A 20,179-nucleotide genomic window follows, 5' to 3' on the forward strand; every position below is an offset into this window, starting at 1 on the left:
TGCCCACTATAGGCTATCCCCCCAATTAGGGATGCCAACTTGAATAAAATACTGGGAGGAGGGCCAGTAACCCACCCCACCCCCGCATAATCGACCACAAGATGTGGAGCATGCACAATGCCCATCAACTTCGGGGGCAGCCCCCTCAAATATTTTATGGGGGGGCAAAGGGATCTCAGCCCCTAGGAGTTGGCTCCAATGTCCCCAACAGGTTACCAAGGCAATGTGACCCTCTATATTTCTATTTATATGTTCTCCATCCTCTCTGAATGAATGAACAGAAGTCCCAGGGATGAGGAATCCCAGGTGAGGAATGATTTGCACTGTGCTGGCCTCTACTGAGAGGTAACGTTCGTGCCCCATGTTTTTGGAGGATAAGGGGCAAAGGGTCATACCTGATACTGCAAGCTCTGCTGACGCAAGGGGGGCTTCCATGCAGACAGTGAAGCACCCTCTTCCTCTCCTGGGCCCACCAGCTCCCCACACACCCTCAACATCAGCTTGGGGATGGGGGAATGCTTTGGAACAGATTTCGGGGGATGCAGAGGAAGGAGATGATACATCGGAGACAACTAAAAAATGGCTGCTTTTCAGGTTTTTCAAGAAACTATGCTGTTTAGGTCCACCTGTGTACCAAATTGCAGAGTTCACACTATTGTGGCAGCAACTCAATCTTTGGCAGCCCACATGCGCCTTATTCTGAGGCAGAAATGTAGAAATGTCCCATCTGCAGACATCTCTGGTACTGGGATATTTTAATGTGCATGAAATTGTAGCTTTCCCCAGCTGTTTTGAGGATATTTTTCAAGAATATTTTTTTGAGTGAATTGTGAAACCAAATACGTTTAAATGCACCTGTCGTTGCCTTTCTATACCAGCCTTCCCCAAGTCAAATATCAACTGTGAACTCCCTAACATCTTTCTAATATAATGCAGACAGCACCTTCAGTTCATGTTCAGTTTTTCTACTATCCCCCTCCTTTTTTTACTAGAACCTTAAGATCCATCACCATGACTCCCATCAGCTCCAGCCAGCTGTGGTGTCTGGGGCTGATGGAAGTTGTAGTCCAAAACCTCTGCAGTACACCAGGTGGGGGAAGGTTACCTTGATGTCTTCTCTACCCCTGGATCTTACCCTTTCTCCCCACTTGCACTGTCCACCAGTCTCTCCTCTCATCCAAGGCCTCGGCCCAGTATATCTGAAGGAGTGTCTCCACCCCCATCGTTCTACCCAGACACTGAGGTCCACCGCCGAGGGCTTTCTGGCGGTTCTGCCACTGCAAGAAGCCAAGTTACAGGGAACCAGACAGAGGGCCTTATCGGTAGTGGCACCCTTCCTGAACGCCCTCCCACCAGATGTCAAAGAGAACAACAACTACCAGACTTTTAGAAGACATCTGAAGGCAGCCCTGTTTAGGGAAGCTTTTAATGTTTGATGTATTACAGTATTTTAATATTTTGTTGGAAGCCAGCCAGAGTGGCTGGGGAAGCCCAGCCAGATGGGCAGGGTATAAATAGTAAATTTATTATTACAGTGGTACCTCGCAAGACGAATGCCTCGCAAGACAAAAAACTCGCTAGACGAAAGGTTTTTCCGTTTTCGATTTGCCTCGCAAGACGAAATTTCCCTATGGGCTTGCTTCGCAAGACGAAAACGTCTCGCGGCTTTGTTTCCTTTGTCTAAAAACAAAGACATGTTTTGTTTATAAAGTTAATTTATTTTCCCTTCAATTTTTGAACTGCTCTTTACAGTATGTGTGACTTTAAAGAGCAGTTAATAAACTGTTGTTGTACCAAATTTGGCTTTGTTTCGACTTTTTTTGACCATAGGAACGCATTAATTGATTTTCAATGCATTCCTATGGGATTTCGTGCTTCGCAAGACGAAAAATTCGCTAGACGACAAAAATTGCGGAACAAATTAATTTCGTCTTGCGGGGCACCACTGTATTATTATTATTATTATTATTATTATTATTATTATTAACTATTTCCCTGTTGGTCTTTGCATTGTTATCTCTTCCCTTTACAGAGTCTCTGTTCTGTGGTACATCTGTGGCAAATGCACAGTAAATCAGTGCAACCTGGAGAGCCCAGCCGCAGTAATTCATGCGCCAGTAAGCTCAAGACTAGATCATTGCAAATGCTTTATCCTTGTGCCTAGTCCAGAAAGCTCTAGCTGGTGCAAAATGTTGTGGCAAGACTTGATGGGAACAGACTACTGCCAGCACATAACTTTGGTGCTTAAAAGCTTGCACTGGCTGCCCATGTGCTACCAGGTGAAGTGCAAGGCTCTTGTATTAATTTACTTTAGTAACTTGGTTCCATGGTATCTTAAGGAATGCTTGATGCCTTAGACCCTGCCCAATCACTGAGGTCTTTATGGTCTCCCCATAGCTTGGATGCATGACTTGTGTCAACCCAGAGCCAGTATTGTGGGTCCAATTCTGTGCAAGTCCCTTCAGATAGACTCCCTCCCTATCAGATGTCAATGAAATAAACAACTATCTGACTTTTAGAAGACATCTGAAGGCAGTCCTGTTTAGGGAAGTGTTTAATGTTTGATGGTTTATTGTGCTTTTAATTCTGTTGGGAGCTGCCCAGAGTGGCTGGGGAAACCCAGCCAGATGGGTGGGGTATAAATAAAAAATAAATTATTATTATTATTATTATTATTATTACTACTACTACTACTACTACTATTTTCAAACTTCAGGCAACTGGTGAAGAGTTCTCAGCAGCCCTTTTAAGCGAGGCTTTCTGACTTTTTAATTTTAACTGATTTTATCCTTTGTAACATTTTTTGTAACTTCATTGTACACCACTTAGAAACTATGGCATTAGGTGGTATAGAAATTGTTGAAACAAGTAAATAAATAAAACCATATTCAAGTAGTGCAGACATTGCCTCTGAGGCAAGAAGACCCTTGCCACCAATATCGCCAACTGCGCAACAGCAAGGGCCCATTCATAGATTAGCTTGGTGCACAGAGGCTTCCTGAAACCTGCCAAGCAAAAGCAGATTACAAAAGTGGCAGCTGCACATGGGGAAGGGCTGTAGCTCAGTGGCAGCAGAGAATCTAGTTTACATGCAGGAGGTGCCTGGTTCAATCCCTGGCATTACCAGGTAAGGCTGGGGGAAACCCTAATCTAAAATCCCAGACAGCCATGCCAATCATTGTAGACAATCCTGTGTAAGATAGGCCTTTCAATTATAATACTGGTTAGCTTTATGACTGCCGAATGTCAAAACAGCAAAGGCGCCAGATAAGCTGTTGCTAATAAGCTATATCTTTCAAGTTGTCCCTATAAAACATTACAAAACTAATCAGTCAAGTTTTAAAGTCCAAGCATCTCCAATCACTGGCCAGTTTTGAGAACTCTAGGTGAAACAGTTTAAAGTTTATCATTAACAATGTTGGCAGGGCAAACCTTATACTTCAGGGCAAAGCACCACATACGTCTAATTTCTATATACTATAATTTCTATATACGTCATAGCTTTGGTTTATGTAGCAGCCCTGCTATTTAATTGTCATTTTAAAAAATGACCCAGGAACAATTGTTTTTCACTTTAGAAAATAGACTGCAGTTCCATCATGTCTGCCAACCTGGACTCTTAAAGTAACCCAACAATTTCTGGAAATGGTTTGTTGGTAGGCATCATAGCATATGAATGGCCATGCTGGATTAGCTAAAAAGCTCCACCCATCTCTGCCTTCTGAGCTAAGGGCAGCTTTTCAAGATGCCACAGTTTCGTCAGTTTCTAATCCTAATTGGTTCCCGTGAGACTCAGCAAGTCTAATCGTGGGAATCCCAAAGCAAGGTTTTTAGACAAACATCCACAGATATATGCAGCTTTATAGAGATGAAAGATTATTATGTGAGATTCTAAGACAGACACCCATATTGTCCCCTCGACCATGACATTATGCTGCTGTTTTACCCTGCACAGAGCATGCTAGCATCAAAACCTGGGGCAAGAGATCCTACAAACTATGGAAGAGAATAACTGAAGGATAGAGTTTTCATGGGCACCCTTGGCTAGGCCCACCTGGACTGAGGCAGCTGCCTCAGGTGGCAGAATCCCATGGGCCATTGCCCTTGCAGGCACCCTGCCTTCCCCTACTGCCACCCTGGAGAAGCAAGGTTCACATTAAGCCCCCCAGGTTTTAAATGTACAGTAACCACATTTAGAAAAATTATATACACGCACCTGAGAACACGCTCTCTGCATAATAAATGGCACCTAACATGTTACAGTGGTACCTCAGGTTACATATGCTTCAGGTTACAGACTCCGCAAACCCTGAAATAGTGCTTCAGGTTAAGAACTTTGCTTCAGGATGAGTACAGAAATGGCGCACCGGCAGCGGGAGGCCCCATTAGCTAAAGTGGTGCTTCAGGTTAAGTACAGTTTCAGGTTAAGAACGGACCTCTGGAACAGATTAAGTACTTAACCCGAGGTACCACTGTATAAGCCTTTTTCAGTTGCTTTGCTGGGGCAAAATTTGCTGTTATCGTGGACCTGGTGTAATGCCTGGTCAGGCCCTTCAGTATATTCTCCTAGCACAAAAGGTGACGGAATGTAATAAAAATTAATCATTAAAGTAATCGAGAAATAAAAAGTCAAAGGGAACTCAGATCCAGCTGAGCTGATCTCTGTCACTCACTAATCAGGTGAGTGCAGTACTGGCTAAATAATTCCCATCTCCACGCAAACATTAAAAGCTGCTCTGATCTGCACCTTTTATGTGTGTCATACTGGAAGCTACTTCCAGCTAATCTTGCATCCTAGGAAAGTTATGATCACCATCTCAGCCTCATAATGGCCAAACAAGCAGCTACTTGCCTTACCCACAAGAAAGAGTGAGGTTGTCCCGTCCCCCTCCCACAAGTGATTAGCTGGCTGCTCTAGGCAGTGTGGCAAGAACACCCACATGAGAAGGAGAGCAGGGGTGAAGAGCCTCACCATGATGGAAAAATACTGAATGATACTCACAGGAGTGGGCGAGTACTGGCTGCTAAACCATACATGAGGTGTGATTCAGGAGAAGCAGCACTGAATCTTATGGGATTCATAAGCAAGCAACTGAGCACAGGGCTGCACCATCAGTGACCACGTGGAACATATAGTGTTTTTCTTTCTTCCCCATGACAAGAATCAGGGTTGGGAGAAAACAGTAGGGCCGCACTTACTTGCTTTCCTAGGCTCAGCCACAGGAGAAATAAGGACTCGCTTCACTTTCACCACTTTCCATTCTTGACTCGGATCGCCGTTTTTGCTAAACCCAGGCTGGAGCAAGTCCAAAGCTGGCCTTGGAGAGTCTCTCGTCGTGGGGCACCCGCCCCCTGATATCAGCCCGCTGCCATCTCCCTTGAACGGTAGCATATCTCCACTGGCTTTCCAAGATTCCTGCAAGAAACTCTTTCTTGCTGACTCTTTTATCTCTTGCTCTTCTGGCTCTGCTGGGCGATTCTTCCCAGCTGGGAGACATCTTTGACTGCTTTCTCTCTCCTTTCCTTGCAGGCCTTCCAAGCAGCCATATCCATCAACCAAGTCAGGCTTGGGCTTCTTAAAACCGTATGGATTTTGCTTTGCTTTGCTGGTCCCAGCGCAGCTGGATTGAGGTTGGAGACAAGGTTGCCGTAAGGTTGCCTCTAGCATTTTGTCCCTTTCTGCACTCTTACTGGGAAGGGTTCAGACAGTGCTTCATTGATTGGGTGTAGCAAGGACTAGCCTTTGATTCCTTCTAAGGGAAAAAAAAAGATAAACCTCTACAATTTTGAACACTTGTCCAGGAAAGAAGGTTGAGTAAATAATTGCCAGGATGCTTTAATGCACTAATCTTTGCCCCAGCCTGAACAAGAAGATATTGAATGCAGGAACAGAGAATAGGATACCAAGTGTGGGTGTTGCACTTCTTCTTTTCAGAGAGGAATTGCAGACCTTTTGCTGTGAATTATCCTCTGGGAATCAAGCTGATCTTTCTGATGCTTCTTTACGGCCTTTAGCTGCTCAAGATGATCAAAGTGGAGCATCTTATGGAATTCTCCTTGTCTACTGCAGGCATTCAGAGCAAACAATTCTGAAAGGAAAGAAATGCACAACATTTAATTTTTGAACTTTGTCTCTTGCAGGAAAACGTGGATCTCCAGCTTTTCCATAGGTTACTTAGATGTGTGGCTATACTGTTATATTTTAAATAACAAAGGATGTGGCTTTGCACTAGTGAAAGCATGTCCACGCGTGCAAGGCAGGGCCCCTGATTTTCACCAATTGTCCCCTTCTCACTGCAAGACTCCCCACACCAGGCAGGCCTTTAAAAACTAGTCCTGGGGGTTGGAAGAGTCTCTAGAACAGTGTAAGGTACCATACACAGGACTGCAGCAGGTAGGGAGGATGCATGAAAGGGTGCCACCAAGCAGAAGTGATGTCCGCCAGTGCAGACGTGGCCAACCTGCGCTCCTCCAGATGTTGTTGCACTAAAAGTCCCATCATCCATGACTTTAGCCATGCTGGCTGAGGATGATGGGATTTGAAGTCCGGTGATATCTGGAGGGTCACAGGTTAACCCCCCCTTATGAAAGTGTTTAAGTTTAAATTGAAAATATGAATCTACATTAGCTTTAGAACCACAGAGTACTTAGCTTAAAGGGGACCTGAAAAGTATCTAGTCCGGAGTTGCCCATAGGAGTTTGGGAACCCAGGGAAAGCATTGTAGTGTTTCCATGGCCAGCCATGCCACCATGAATTAGGTGAATCCCACCCTATGCTTTTTCGCTGGTAGTTGGAATGGTACTTTAAAAAAAATTTTTTTTTATTTGATTTTATAAAAATGAGTTTATAACAATACCAAATGCATATCCATATACAGAGATTTCTCTGAGTCTCATGACTTCCCCCTTTCATGAGTCCTGTTGTGAACATTTTCAACTGCAGATTATTTCATAATCTATGTTTTGTAATCATCCATATTAACCATAATACCTGTTACAAGTTATATTAAAATTCTGCTAATGTTTTCATCTGCTTACAGTGGTCTCCTAAGTAAATTATAAATGTGGACATAGTACTTTTTGACCACACACATACATTTCTGGGTTAGAAGCGAGCTATAGTGTTACAGAAATGCTTCTTTCTTCTCATACGGCCTCGGCCCAGTATACCTGAAGGAGAGTCTCCATCCCCATCGTTCTGCCCGGACACTGAGGTCCAGCTCTGAGGGCCTTCTGGCGGTTCCCCCACTGCAAGAAGCCAAGTTACAGGGACCCAGGCAGAGGGCCTTCTCAGTAGTGGCACCTGCCCTGTGGAACACCCTCCCAGCAGATGTCAAAGAGAACAACAACTACCAGACTTTTAGAAGACAACTGAAGGCAGCCCTGTTTAGGGAAGCTTTTAATGTTTGATGCATTACTGTATTTTAATATTTTGTTGGAAGCCGCCCAGTGTGGCTGGGCAAGCCCAGCCAGATGGGTGGGATATAAATATTTGTTGTTGTTGTTGTTGTTGTTGTTGTTGTTGTTGTTGTTGTTGTTGTTGTTGTTATATACTTGAAATACGATGTATTGTGCATAAGAGTGTCAAATTACAAATACTACACTATGAATGGACAGTCAAGTCAATGATGTTTGGCTCTAAATTTTAGTCTCAAATTTAAGTTAGATTCTATTACATGGAGAATAAAAATGTGATCTACACTTAAAACTGTGGTTACATATATTGAAGCATCAGGTGAAAGCATACCTCTTCTCCCAGGCCTATGTATTTTTGTGTTTTTATATTGTAAACCACCCTGTGATCTTTGGATGAAGGGCAGTATAGAAAATTAAACAACAACAGCAACAACAACATTGTCCTGTCAATATCTATTCAACTCATTTTAATTTTGTATTATTGTTTTACACATGTATACCTGCTTTACTGACTTTGTGGCCATAATGCAGTGTAAATAATATGTTGTTCTAGTTAAAGCTTCCCCGTTCCTTTGTTGTGTTTGGGTGCACATTGCAATCACTTTGTGGTCTTTCATCCACGTGCTAGAATTTATGTGGGGTGGATTAGAGCAGGCACCATATGGGAAAGGAAGGAAAAGAACTCTATAAAGTGACGGCAGTGAAGTTGCTCTAAGCCAGGTGACAGGAACCTTTGTCCCTCCAGATATTGCTGAACTACAACTCCCATCAAACTTGGCCAACGGCCAGGGATGATGGGAGTTATAGTCCAGTAACATCTAGGGGGTCAAAGATTCCCCACATCTATTTTCGGTCAATGAATAAATAGAATTTAAGGCAGAAACAGAACGGACTTCTCTTACTGAGTCATCCCTGTAGTACTGAGATGACTACATCCCTTAACTGTCGTCCAAGAAATGGTTAATTTTGCTTCTTCTCAAAGATATGTGCTTCATTCATTTTTGGCTTTGTGTTGTTGTTTTTTAAAGAAGAAGTGATGATAAAACACCCAAAGGGGCTTCTTTGATGACTCAAATTCGCTGAAAAATTCCATACATTCTGGGATGGCAGTCTTAATCTCCCTGACCTGGGAGTTCACTCTGCTTCTTCATCAAGAGTCACATCACCAGGCTAATATTCAAAGAGGGCCTAGACAGAAAGGAATCTGTCAGGTACAAGAGAATGTGGTAGGCACAGGCAGGTGTAAAAACTCTTCCTAGCTGGGGCTCTTGCAGCATATCTCTTCCTTTTCTTCCGTCTCTGATTTTCAGTTATAAACAAAGATAGATACAATAAACTCCTGCTATAAGCAAAGACAAAACAATGGAACATTTAAAAAATAATAATCCCACACTAACTGATCCCAATTATATTGTCTAAAGCCCCCCCTCTGGGGGGGGGAGGAATGGGATTACCTAGGAAGATGCTAAGAGGCATGAGGATGGGGGTGTGTGTCATGAAATGTGTAAATAAAAGCTGGCATCATTTGATCAAGTTCATCAATTTTGCTGAATTAATTAAACCAAATACAGTGGTACCTCAGGTTAAGTATTTAATTCGTTCCGGAGGGCCGTTCTTAACCTGAAACTGTTCTTAACCTGAAGCACCACTTTAGCTAATGGGGCCTCCCACTGCCACCACACTGCCGCCATGCGATTTCTGTTCTCATCCTGAAGCAAAGTTCTTAACCTGAGGTACTATTTCTGGGTTAGCGGAGTATGTAACCTGAAGCGTATGTAACCCGAGGTACCACTGTAAGTTTAATTGGCTTCTGACTAAACATACCTTTGTAAGAACATCTGTTCTGAATAATGCTTTTATAGTATAGGGTCAGGAATGCCAGCCTGGCCCCACGATTCTGGGTGTGCATGGCCCTGGCACTGAAATTTGTGGATGCCCAGCCCCTTCATGGATAATTTTGTGGGTGCTCGGGCACCCAGGGCCCCAGGGAGCCAGCACCTATGGATAGGGGTAAAGTAGGGATAAATGAGGATGAGTTTATAGAACCAAGTGGAGCCCCCCCCCAAAAAAATTGGGAACTGCTAGTCTCTGTATTGCCCTCTATGGCAGAGCTCTCCTCATTCTACTGTGTCCCACCTGAATAAACCTCACAGAACTTTGCCCGCCAGGTGTATGTGTGTGTGTGTGTGTGTATATATATATATATATATCTGCTTGTGACTTAAAGCCTGCAGCATCTGTTGTCTTGAGGAGTGGCAGTCATCAGTTTCAAGCAGCAGGCTGAAAGTCCCCCATGGAAAAACTGCCCTCCTGCCATGTTCCTCAGATAGGAATGGCTCTGTTTCAAGAGGCTTGCTGGGGAGAATCTACTGATGAGTGAGTAACACACACACACACACACACACACACACACACACACAGTTTGAAATGGAGCAGTCAGATGGGAGTGCTTACTCACAAGTAATTTGTCTGCTGTTCTTTTGCAAGTGTGAGCTGGACACCCACTGAAGAAGAAGAGGAAGAGGCGGCAGTGTTGGGAGAGCTTATCTGTCTTTCTCTAACAAGGAACCTCCCAGTGTAAAACCAATTTAAAGGGCCAGTTTCCTCCCCATTAACCTGCCTGATTCATGCCTTATCAGCTTCAGAGGTCTTGTTCCATGTGTCAACCGCCTCCAGCCCTGCCTGCTGCTGTCTGCTTTGAGGCAGCAAATGGCAGGAGAGACCTGAACATGCAACTTATTCCCAAGGGAGATTCCTCTGAGTCTTTATTTTCTTTTAGATACCACTTTCTTTATTTGCTCAGAGCTTTCTGTCCTGTGTTTCTTTAAAACCAACTGCTCAGCTTTGGGTATTTTTACCATGGTGAATTTCTTTGTATTTTGATGTTCTTTGTTTGCCATAACTAAAGAATAGCAAGTGGGTATTTCAAACAAACCAACAACAGGCTAAACTGAGCAATTTACAAGGATGGTGAATAAATTTGATTCAGCTTGCATTTAAAGGAGAACTTATTTAGTTTGCGCTTTCTGAAAGAATAGGCAAACTGAAATTTTGCAATCTTACAAAATTCATGATTTTACAAATTTCTCCAACCAAGTAAGGTGTACAAAAATGCATGTACTACTGTAAAGTGTGCATATAAATGCATATATTACTGAAAATAACACAAAAAACGCTTTGCAAAAAATTGTATATTAGGGGGAAATACACACAATTTGGGAAAAGTTTACATACAGCAAAAATGTGTATATTAGGAGAATTTCCACTGAAATACTGGTGTATTTTCAGGAGAGCTTTTTAAAAAAAGAACAACCCCCACCCAAACTGATTAACATAAGAAATGAAGTTAAGATTGGAAAAACGAGTAACTGAGAAAAACCAAAATTGACATGTTTGCCCATCCTGACATGCAAACAAACTTCAATGGTTGCTTCAAAAGTGGTCCATAAGGCATTGTGCTGTCCACAGAAGACACAAAACAAGGAGCTCTGAAACAAAACTCTAGCCAAAGAGCCCAATCCACAAAGTAGTTATATCAACAGTAGAATAAGGCTGATTTTATCGGGATGCAAGGTCCCAAGCTTTCTGCATATGAGTGCAGAGAGAGTAGACTTCTATCAGGGGTAGGGAACTTTTTCTGGCCAGATAGTTATCACACCAGCCCCTGGCAGGCCAAATTTGCAAGTGGGTGGGTATGCCCATATGTCAATCACCTGACATCATTGTGACAGCAGGTTATGTTGTGCTTTGAAGGCCTGATTATTGGTACTTTAAAGCACTGTGCTGGCTATCTCAAAGCCCTTTGCAAGGCTGATTTGTTTAAACCCAGCCTGCTTGTTTAAACCCTCAAGGTTTAAGAAAGCCTGAAACTGGTATCTTCTCCTCATGCTGTAAGATCATTATGGACTGATTCACACGTGCACTGGAGTATAGTATGTTAGAGCTTTGCTCTGTGTCTTCCATCATACAGAACTTTGACCAAAATAAAAGTAGTTATGCCACATCAGCCTTAGGTATATATTGTGCTGTGCTGCATGGCATACAGTGCCATTGGTACAAACACTAATGTCCCCCAAAAGCACAAACAGAGAGCTTATTCTGGATGTGATGGCTGAAGTCATTATGAATGTCAATGTGTTTTAATAGCAGCTTTAAAGAAGTGAATTGGATTAGGGCCCATGGCAAAAGTGGTGAAGGGGAAGGGTTGGATTTCCCCTCTGACTAGGCTGCTCTGATCTCTACATCTTCACCTGCACATTCCATTTTAGCAAGGGAAAAAGATGTCACGAGTGTTAGCGGCAAGGAAAAAACTAGGTATAAAAGGAGACCTCCTGGATGTCAAGATCCAAGTTTGGGGAAAGAACTCTTTGGTGAGAGAACCCTAGCAGAGATTTAAATTAAATATATATAGTATAGTAAAGCATGGATATATAGGCTGTTAGACCTTTGAAATATGTGCCCTTGGGAGTTCCAAAAGTGTTCATTTAAAAAGTTTCTTTCCAAAGTTTCCCTCTTCCCCCAGCGCAGAAAAATGACCACACATTTGTTCAATTAAAAAACGGTTCACTTACAAACTCTTCAAAGGTGAGGTTCATGTGATTTTCCATACATCAGTTGGAAATGTTGCACAGGCAGTAAAACTTGGCTTAGTTACAGTCCTGAAAGTTCTTAAATTATTGATATATGAACTCAAGAGTGCCTTGTTACAGCCATGCTCTTCACACACTGAGCATCCCTGGTAGACTGGAAGGGAACAAAGCTTGTCTCTAGTCCCTCCAAAAATGAGCTAAGCCTGGCAGGACAGCTTACTCTATGGTCTTAGCCTCTTCTTGCATTAATTAGATGTAGGCATGTTGGTTATATGAGACTGGTAATCCCACAAGAGTGAATGCATTAATTTTGTGCATTATGTCATATTTACTCAGGCCCTGGTAGGCACCAGGAAAGTCCTGGTAGGTATTAAGTAGGCATCTAAAGGCTATGTTTAGATATCTAAATGTGGCTTACATCTCAATGGGTGTGAACATCCAGCAATCTCTATGGGATTTCCTAGAACCAGATTTGGAAGTCTGCATGTGTACTAAGGCTGGGAGATATCAACTTTTCAAGATCACAGTGTATCACCAGCCAAACATCGCAGTTGAAAAAACAAGATGCATTGATCTCTGCCCACGAGGTTGGGCTGGGAAAATGCAGCTTGTTTGCACCACTCAGCTGAGGGAAGGAAAAATCCCCCCTCCCAGCTGAGACAGTCTCTGTGCTCTCGCCACTAGTGAGCGAGTGGAGCATCAAGGGTCCTTTAACTACAGGTACTCACTGCGGGGAGTGGCAACCGCACTCCCTCAGGTGAGCAGTTTCACATAGCCCCCACCCATATGAGGGCAGAGTGGGGTGGCAGTTTCACTCAGCGATATATCACTGGTGAAACCACCCCCCCTCCTGAGTCTCTCTGCTAGCAGCGCCCACTGGAGGAAGAAACTCTTGAGAGAAGCCGACTTCGCAGTTTGCTCCTCATATTGGTCCTGGGCAATATATCAATATATCTCCCAGACCTAATGTGTACATTTTGCACTCTGCAATTTCTAGTCTCCTGGACAAAGAATTATAGAACCTACCCTGTAAAATTCTGCATGCTTCCAATATCATACAGCATGACCTCTGAAACCAGGAACTGCCAGCTTTTTGATAATTTAACAGTAATGCGGTAATTTCATTTCAGAGAACAGTAGAAAAAAACCTGTATCAAGCTCCCCATGATATAGGTTATTGCATACTCATTTTGCATTTTATTTGATGAAAGGGATGAATACGCCTCCTTCCAAAAGGAATACTAAAGTTAACTTTCCACCTCCTACACAAATATGTTTTGGCAGGCACGGCTCTCTTCAGCACTGTCAAACTGAGGAGAAAAAGGGCTGTGAAAAAGCTTCTTATTCAGCTATCCCCATCTGGTGGGGAAGGTGAGTGCTTCAGCAGCCCAATTCAGCCATAAATATTGCAACGCCCAAATGGGCAGGATAATCCCATAATATGCCTTAGGCAAACTCAGTGTTTCGGCAACCGAGTATTATTCATGCTGCGCAAGCTCATGCAGCGTTTGGTTTCAAAAGCAAGTTTCTATTATTGGCCGCAAAGGTAGGTAAAAGCGTGTGAGCAATGTCTGGGGAAATATCGGAAGCTCTGGGAGGAAGGATGTTTGTGAAGGGGTGGAGTAGTCGAGGGTGAGGTTTCACTGCTCTGTGTAGCTTCTTGTCCTTCCTCAAGACTGCCATCACCATCATACACATAGGGTGCAAATATATCAAAGCTAGTATATTTGTGTGATGTGTATACAATGGTCAGCCTTTCTTGGCACAGACTCTGGTGTGTGTGTGTGTGTGTGTGTGTGTGTGTGTGTGTGTGTGTGTGTGAACAAACATACCCACAAAGAATCTGGATCATCTTGATACAGAGTTCTGATATTTTTAGTGCAGGCTGCTGTACCAAGCCCTGCTTTAAGGTTAATGAAAATGACCACACAATATGATAATCCTTAACATTTGTTCCCTACTCAATAAAGCTGTAAATAAACATTACATAATCAGTGCTAGCAGCAGCTCAGTAAGGGACCTCTAGCAACAGGAATAGTATGTTGCCTCTGTTTTCAAGTTTCTGTGGTCCCTTTTACAGCAGAGATCCCAAATAGTGGGTGTATGTGCCTTCTTCCGATCCCACTTACTGTGGATATTACTATCATAGTCCATCTACGGTCTGGATATTTGCTGAAACTATAATTTCTAACTGTGTTAACCATGTAGTTCACCAGTTTTCATTGTGACGACAGTGAAAGTGATTCCCTCTCTCAACCAGAACCTCTTTGTTGGAAATTGCAATCCCAACCCTCAGGTCACGCTCAGCTGGTTGGCCAAGACCTGTCAATGAGTCATGGGAGTCTTGCAGGTTCCCAGGAACAGTTGAGGCATCAAGGATCACAAGGTCAAGGAGTGGTCTGACCAACAAGAGCACCAGTTTGGCCCCTAACAAATCTGAAATGTTCATGGTGGGTCCTTTTAATAAGACCTAGAAGCCTATCCTGTGAGACTGTGGGTACCAGCAGGATCTTTCTCAGGGGAAACTTCTGGAATATGAGATGGGAGTCAGCTGAATTCTCCAGGGATCACTTCTGAAATATTGCATTGGAAATACTATACCATGCCATGAAAAAAATGTCACAGATGTGCATAAAGTGACCAGGTAGCTGAAATGGATCCCTTTCTGAGCTTCAAAGCAAAAATACATTTAAGAGGCTGCATGAAATGGAATAAGGCAGCCTTGGGGGAAAAGAAGTTCTTGGGACCCAACCAGACCAGAAAACAGAGATCCATGAATGGGTTTTCTAAATTTTGGCAAATGGTAGCTGTACAGGGATGGGTGGGACCCATATCAGGACTGAAGTGCTGGTGGCAGGCATTAACCCTTTTTCCATGCCATTTTCCAAGTGAAAGTGCCCTCTCCAGTTACTCTTAGTCCCATTAGGAAAAGAAAAACATGTATTAATAAGCAATACATTTAAGTTTGGTGAGCAGGCAAGATTTTCATCACGGAACAGGTACAGGAAAAGGATGAACCAAACAGTCTTCCCATTTCTCCATGTTATTTGTGAATCGCAAAACTGAGGGAACCATTTCATCAAATATTCTCCTCAGGACATTAGACTTTCGCATCAATTGGGGATGGGTGGCAAAATAAAATATAGCAGAGGGCGTTTGACAGCCTCATCGAGTGCTGGAAGTCACTTCAGAAGAGCAGCCGGTCAATTCAGAGGTCAGGAGAGTGAAATGCTACCTAAGCCTAGTGATGCAATCGCTGATACCCAAGATGCCATTCCAGGTATAGCTCTGGATAAGATCTGATGCATAGCTAAGCTGACAGGGCAGCCCTACGTATTTTGCTTGCCATCTGTTGCAGACTAATATTGCTCCGTCAGTGAACTGGCATAAAGGGTCCCTCTGAGCTTATTTGCAATATCTCTCTTGCACCCTTTTCTTATGGAGAGAACTTTCAACAACATTGTACTGGGGGACAAGTAATGGATGGAGCCACTAGAAGAGGGATGAGGAACTTGTGGCCCTGCAGATGCTGTTGGACTTTAACTCCCCCTATCAATCCCATTCTGCATAGCCAATGGTCAGGAACTATGGGATTCGTAGCCTGGCAATACCTGAAGGGCCAACATTTCCCCATCCCCATACTAAAATATAAACATGCTGGTTTATATTTATAAAATAGGACTGAACCAAAATTTATATATATATAAAATATTCTGACAAATTTTTGAAAAGCAATTGAAGTACAGTATTCTTGAGTTGTTGAAGAATTTAGTCTCTTCTATGGACTTTTCTGTGAAATTGCCTCCCCAATTTCCCTATTCATCAATTTTGAGTGCAGCTGTGGATCTAGTTTTCGTACCAATTAATATTCCTTTAACGTTCTTAAAGGAAGCAAGGGGCTAAACTCTTCTTTCTTTCAGTCCTCCTGTCTTAACCTATTTCTTCTTTCATCCACCAGTATGAATTTGCAATAGCATTTCATTCGACACTGAGCAAGCCAAAATTTATCCGAAAACAATATTCTGAAGAAAAGCTGTCCAATAATTCATATACCCACCCTCCCCAAATATGAGGCAAAATCTTGCTGTGCTTTCTGGACCTCCAACAGGGATGTTCTACATTGTGCAGAACTGTGTTGATGCTTGTTTGTTTGTTTAAAAAAAATTCCAGCCATTTATTTATTACCTTTCATAAAAGGATACCATATTCCAGATGCCTGTCCAAAATCTAGCCTTTTTTAAAATAAAAATTCTGTCTCTGATTTGTTTACTGCTCCTGCTTTCCTTTGCTTCTGCGAGTTGAGGCTTTCCGGGTGGAGACAGTGTGGGATGGGGCAAAGGGTGCCCCATAAAAGAAAACTAATGGGATGGAGATGATGTCTGGCTTGTGTTGCATTAGCCCCAAGATGCACTGGATTTCATTAAGCCTGTATGCTTATCCAGTAATGTGATCTGAGGAAGCACTCAGTGTTGCTTTTAAAACTTGGACAAAGAAAGAGTAGAAGAGAGGAGAGGGTTTTTTAACAAAACCTCACTTTTCTGTGCCTTTTACAGTCTCTTACTGCCTTGCTCCAGGTGCTTTCGTAGTGAACTGGAGACTCCTGCTCTCTCGCACAGCCTGCTTTGCTGCCTTTCTCCTCCCCTCCCACTCCTTTTTGACCATCCTTGACCTTCTTGTACCTTCCCGTAAAAACCCGCAGGATGCATTTGAAAGTCTGGAACATCAAGACAAACTCTAGGTGGAGGAGGGAATGAGACATCAAGACCTTTCCCCACTCCCACTCAGACTTCACCCACCCACATCCATTCATCACACACAGACTCCTTGAGTGGAGAAGCTGGCCTGAGCCCAGTTCTTCCTTGGCCTGTTCTCAACAGCAACAGCTTCAGAAATGAATAGGCTAGCAAGTAAGTGTGGGTGGAGAGTTCCCATGCATCACTGAGACTATGACAATTTTGTTGGGAGGGGGTGAAGAAGAGATGGGGAGCCGGGACTCTTTATCCAAACCCAACTCTTCCCAAACTAAACAGGAGAAGGAAGTGAGGAATGCTGCCCCGTCCCAAACCAGAAGTTGTCAGGGAGTGACCCAAGCATCAGCAACAAGGACCACCATGGAACTGATGGAGTGATGGCTCTCCTCCTGCTTCCTGCACCAAGTCCCTGGATCTTTGATGGATGGAACTTTGAAAACCTTATGTGAGGAATTCAATCCATCTGCTTCTCTGATGGTATAATCTCCCCTCTCCTCCCCCACCATGTGCTCTTCTGGAGGTTCTCCAGACATCCCCCCCAAGCCAATTTGGGGAGGCATGGGAGGAGGGGAGGACGAAAAGCCCCATTGTAGAAGTCTTTGTATGGGCTTCTGCGAGCAGGACCAACTTGCTAAATCTGGCCCATTGCTCTCATCCCCATAACCCTGGATCTGCCTTTGGAAGGGGAAGGAGGGACATTGCTCCACTGGTGCTTGGTACACTTGATGTAAACTCCCATTAAATGATGCTCTTTCCATTCTTCATTGAAATAGGTGGCCATATGGGAGGCAATACATAGGTGCATTCAGAGTTGGGAGGCCTAGTTGCACAGACAAACCAAGTTGCCCCTCAAATGAAGCCTCAATCCAGCAACAGTGGGCCTCTGAAGCCTGGGACCCTCAGACCAAAGACTCTGACATAGAGGTTGCAGCTTCTGAGCTAAATATCACTAAGGGACCAGCACTGTTGCCCCCAAAGTCTCACACTCCATGAAGTCCAGTAACCACTGTGGACAACGTTCCTAGTGAGAGATAGAAGAAAGGCAATGGAAAGCTAGATTTAAGGTAAGATAGGAACCCCTTTATGGATCTCCAATCCTCAGTAAGGGGGTGGGATGGAGGTTGGAAAGAAAGTCCTGCTGACCAAATTATTGTCTAAAATGTACAACTTCTTACTAGAATGGTACACAAAAGATGAACAGACAAAGGAGGTGATGATGAAATGGGCAATGGATTTTGGGTATAACATCGAGTATGATGCCTGGGTAAAACTGTGGAGTATAAAATTTACAGCATGTACCACCTTAAGAGAGAATATAATGAAAATGATGTATCGTTGGTATTTGACACCTGTTAAACTGATGAGAATGTACAGGATGAGCAGTAAGACATGTTGGAAATGCAAAGATAAAGATGGAGATTTTTACCACATGTGGTGGACGTGTGAGAAAATGAAACAGTTTTGGGAACAGATTTATAACAAATTGAAAAAGATATTTAAATACATTTTCTCAAAAAAGCCGGAAGCTTTCTTGCTAGGCTTGATAGGAGAGGAAACAGAAAAAGCAGATCAAAGGTTATTTATGTATGCTACGACTGCTGCCAGAACTTTGTTAGCCCCAAAATGGAAAGTACCAGAATTACCAACAATATAGGAGTGGCAGACGAAGATGGTTGAGTATGCGGAACTAGCAAAACTGACCTGTAGAATCCGAAATCAGGAGGAAACAAAATTCCAAAAAGATTGGAGTAAATTTATGGAGTACATAAACAATAACTGTAGAAATTTGAAGACTCTGGCAGGACTGAAATAAATCTTACGATGTACATAGGATTGGATAAGAAACTGTGGAAAAGTAACTGACATAAGAAAACCTGTTGAAGGGAAGGAAGTCAATACTCAGCAGAGTGTGGGGAAAGAATGTGGGTAAATGATTGTTTAATTTTACTGTATTTTGTTTGTTTGTATTAAATGAAACACCAATAAAAAGCATTTTTTAATAATAATAAAAAGGAAAGAAAGTCCTGCCAATGACTATATAAGGGCATTTCTTTGAGAATGTGCTACACTCAAGTGACCTGTCCATCACTGTGAAAGATCCCTTGCTCCCCAGGTTTGCTTGCTTGGTTCATTCCTGATCTGCCCAACTGCTTAGGGTGGACTCAACATGTCTGCTTGCAGCTGCTCTCTCCTCCTAACCTAGATTTGCCACACCTGCTTCTTCACCTTCCTAGTTGGCTGTGAGATCAACCTCACCAAGACCAGACAGACTTGGCAAATTGGTGGTGGTGGTATAGACTGTTTGGACTGGATACATATTTTATGCATAAAATCAAGCCATTGTATTATCACAAAGTCACTAGAACAGAATCATAAGCATTAGAATCACCTCTCCTCTTATTGGTAGTCACCGTCAGCAAGTCTAGAAAATAAAAAGTGTTGCATCATCTCCATACAAATCATCAGCCCAATTCAGAACTGCATGCCAATATTATATGTGCACAGGGGTAGAGACCCCTCAGTTCATTTCCTTCTTTCTCACAGTACCTGCTATTTTTGCAAGTGTAACAGACAGACTCAAAACAATGAGATCCTTTCTGGCCACAGAATATAAGGAAAAGCCATAGTGCTAGTCATATCCCTTGCAGCACTGGGTGGGGAATTTGTATGATGCAGCCTTCGCGTTGCCACAGGGTAGCATGACTGAGCAACATCTGGGGCGGTAATCCAGATTTCTCATAAAGCACATCAATCTTGAAAGAAAGCTCTCGTCCAGTGCTATTGCATTTCAAAGCAAGCGCCCTGGCTTTAAAGTAATTACACATTGTGTTCCCCGACAAATAGATGTAAGGGTTGTGCCATTGGTGATGACTGATATGAGATATTTATGCCTTCAAAAAGAAAGCTTGGGAAATGCCTGAACATGTCCTTCACCGGGGGGGGGGGGAATCTGATTCTACTTTGTCAATCCAGAGTCTGGAAATGCTCTAGAAGACGTTCTTGAAATACAACTCCCATCAGTCTCAGCCAGCATGGTCAGGGGTCAGGGATGATGGGAGTTGTAGTCCAGCAACATCCAGAAGACACCGGGTTTGGTAGTCTAGTGGATAGGGTTGCACACAGGTGTTCACTGTGTGAGTGGAAGAGGGAGGCCGTGGCAGGAGGCTCTACCCCTGTCATGTGACCACCCTTCTTATGCATTGGTCAGAATATGTGCAGACTACAGAGCAACCAATGTATGGCCAACTTCAGACATTCGTGAATCAACATGGATAATCCCTACCCATGTTGGCCTGGCTGCTGGGTAGGTTTTTGGACTGAATTAACCTTGGTTGCTTGGTGGGCAACGTACACCAGGAGTTGGGGGAATGCAACACATGGGCTCTTCTGGACCTTTCAGCAGTTTTTTATACCATGGTATTT

At 43.3% G+C, this 20,179-nt stretch overlaps 1 protein-coding gene across 3 annotated transcripts in view; it reads right to left on the bottom strand.

The window, feature by feature from the left end:
* The window catches only part of SYNPO (synaptopodin), an 82,479-nt gene that overhangs the window by 56,058 nt on the left and 6,242 nt on the right, over positions 1–20,179 (bottom strand). Inside the window, exons 2-3 of one of the 3 annotated variants that reach the window (XM_081180735.1) lie at positions 5,951–6,089; positions 5,200–5,750 (exon numbers count right to left, since the gene is read on the bottom strand). In XM_081180735.1, the coding sequence (XP_081036861.1) occupies positions 5,200–5,668 (469 nt within the window). In that variant the 5' untranslated portion in view covers positions 5,669–5,750; positions 5,951–6,089. Of the gene's footprint in view, positions 1–5,199; positions 5,754–5,904; positions 6,090–20,179 lie in introns of all 3 variants that reach the window. The other 2 variants (XM_081180733.1, XM_081180734.1) reach the window with 2 other exon arrangements.

The sequence above is a fragment of the Podarcis bocagei genome (genome assembly GCF_964188305.1).
Source record: "Podarcis bocagei genome assembly, chromosome: 2".
NCBI lineage: Eukaryota > Metazoa > Chordata > Lepidosauria > Squamata > Lacertidae > Podarcis > Podarcis bocagei.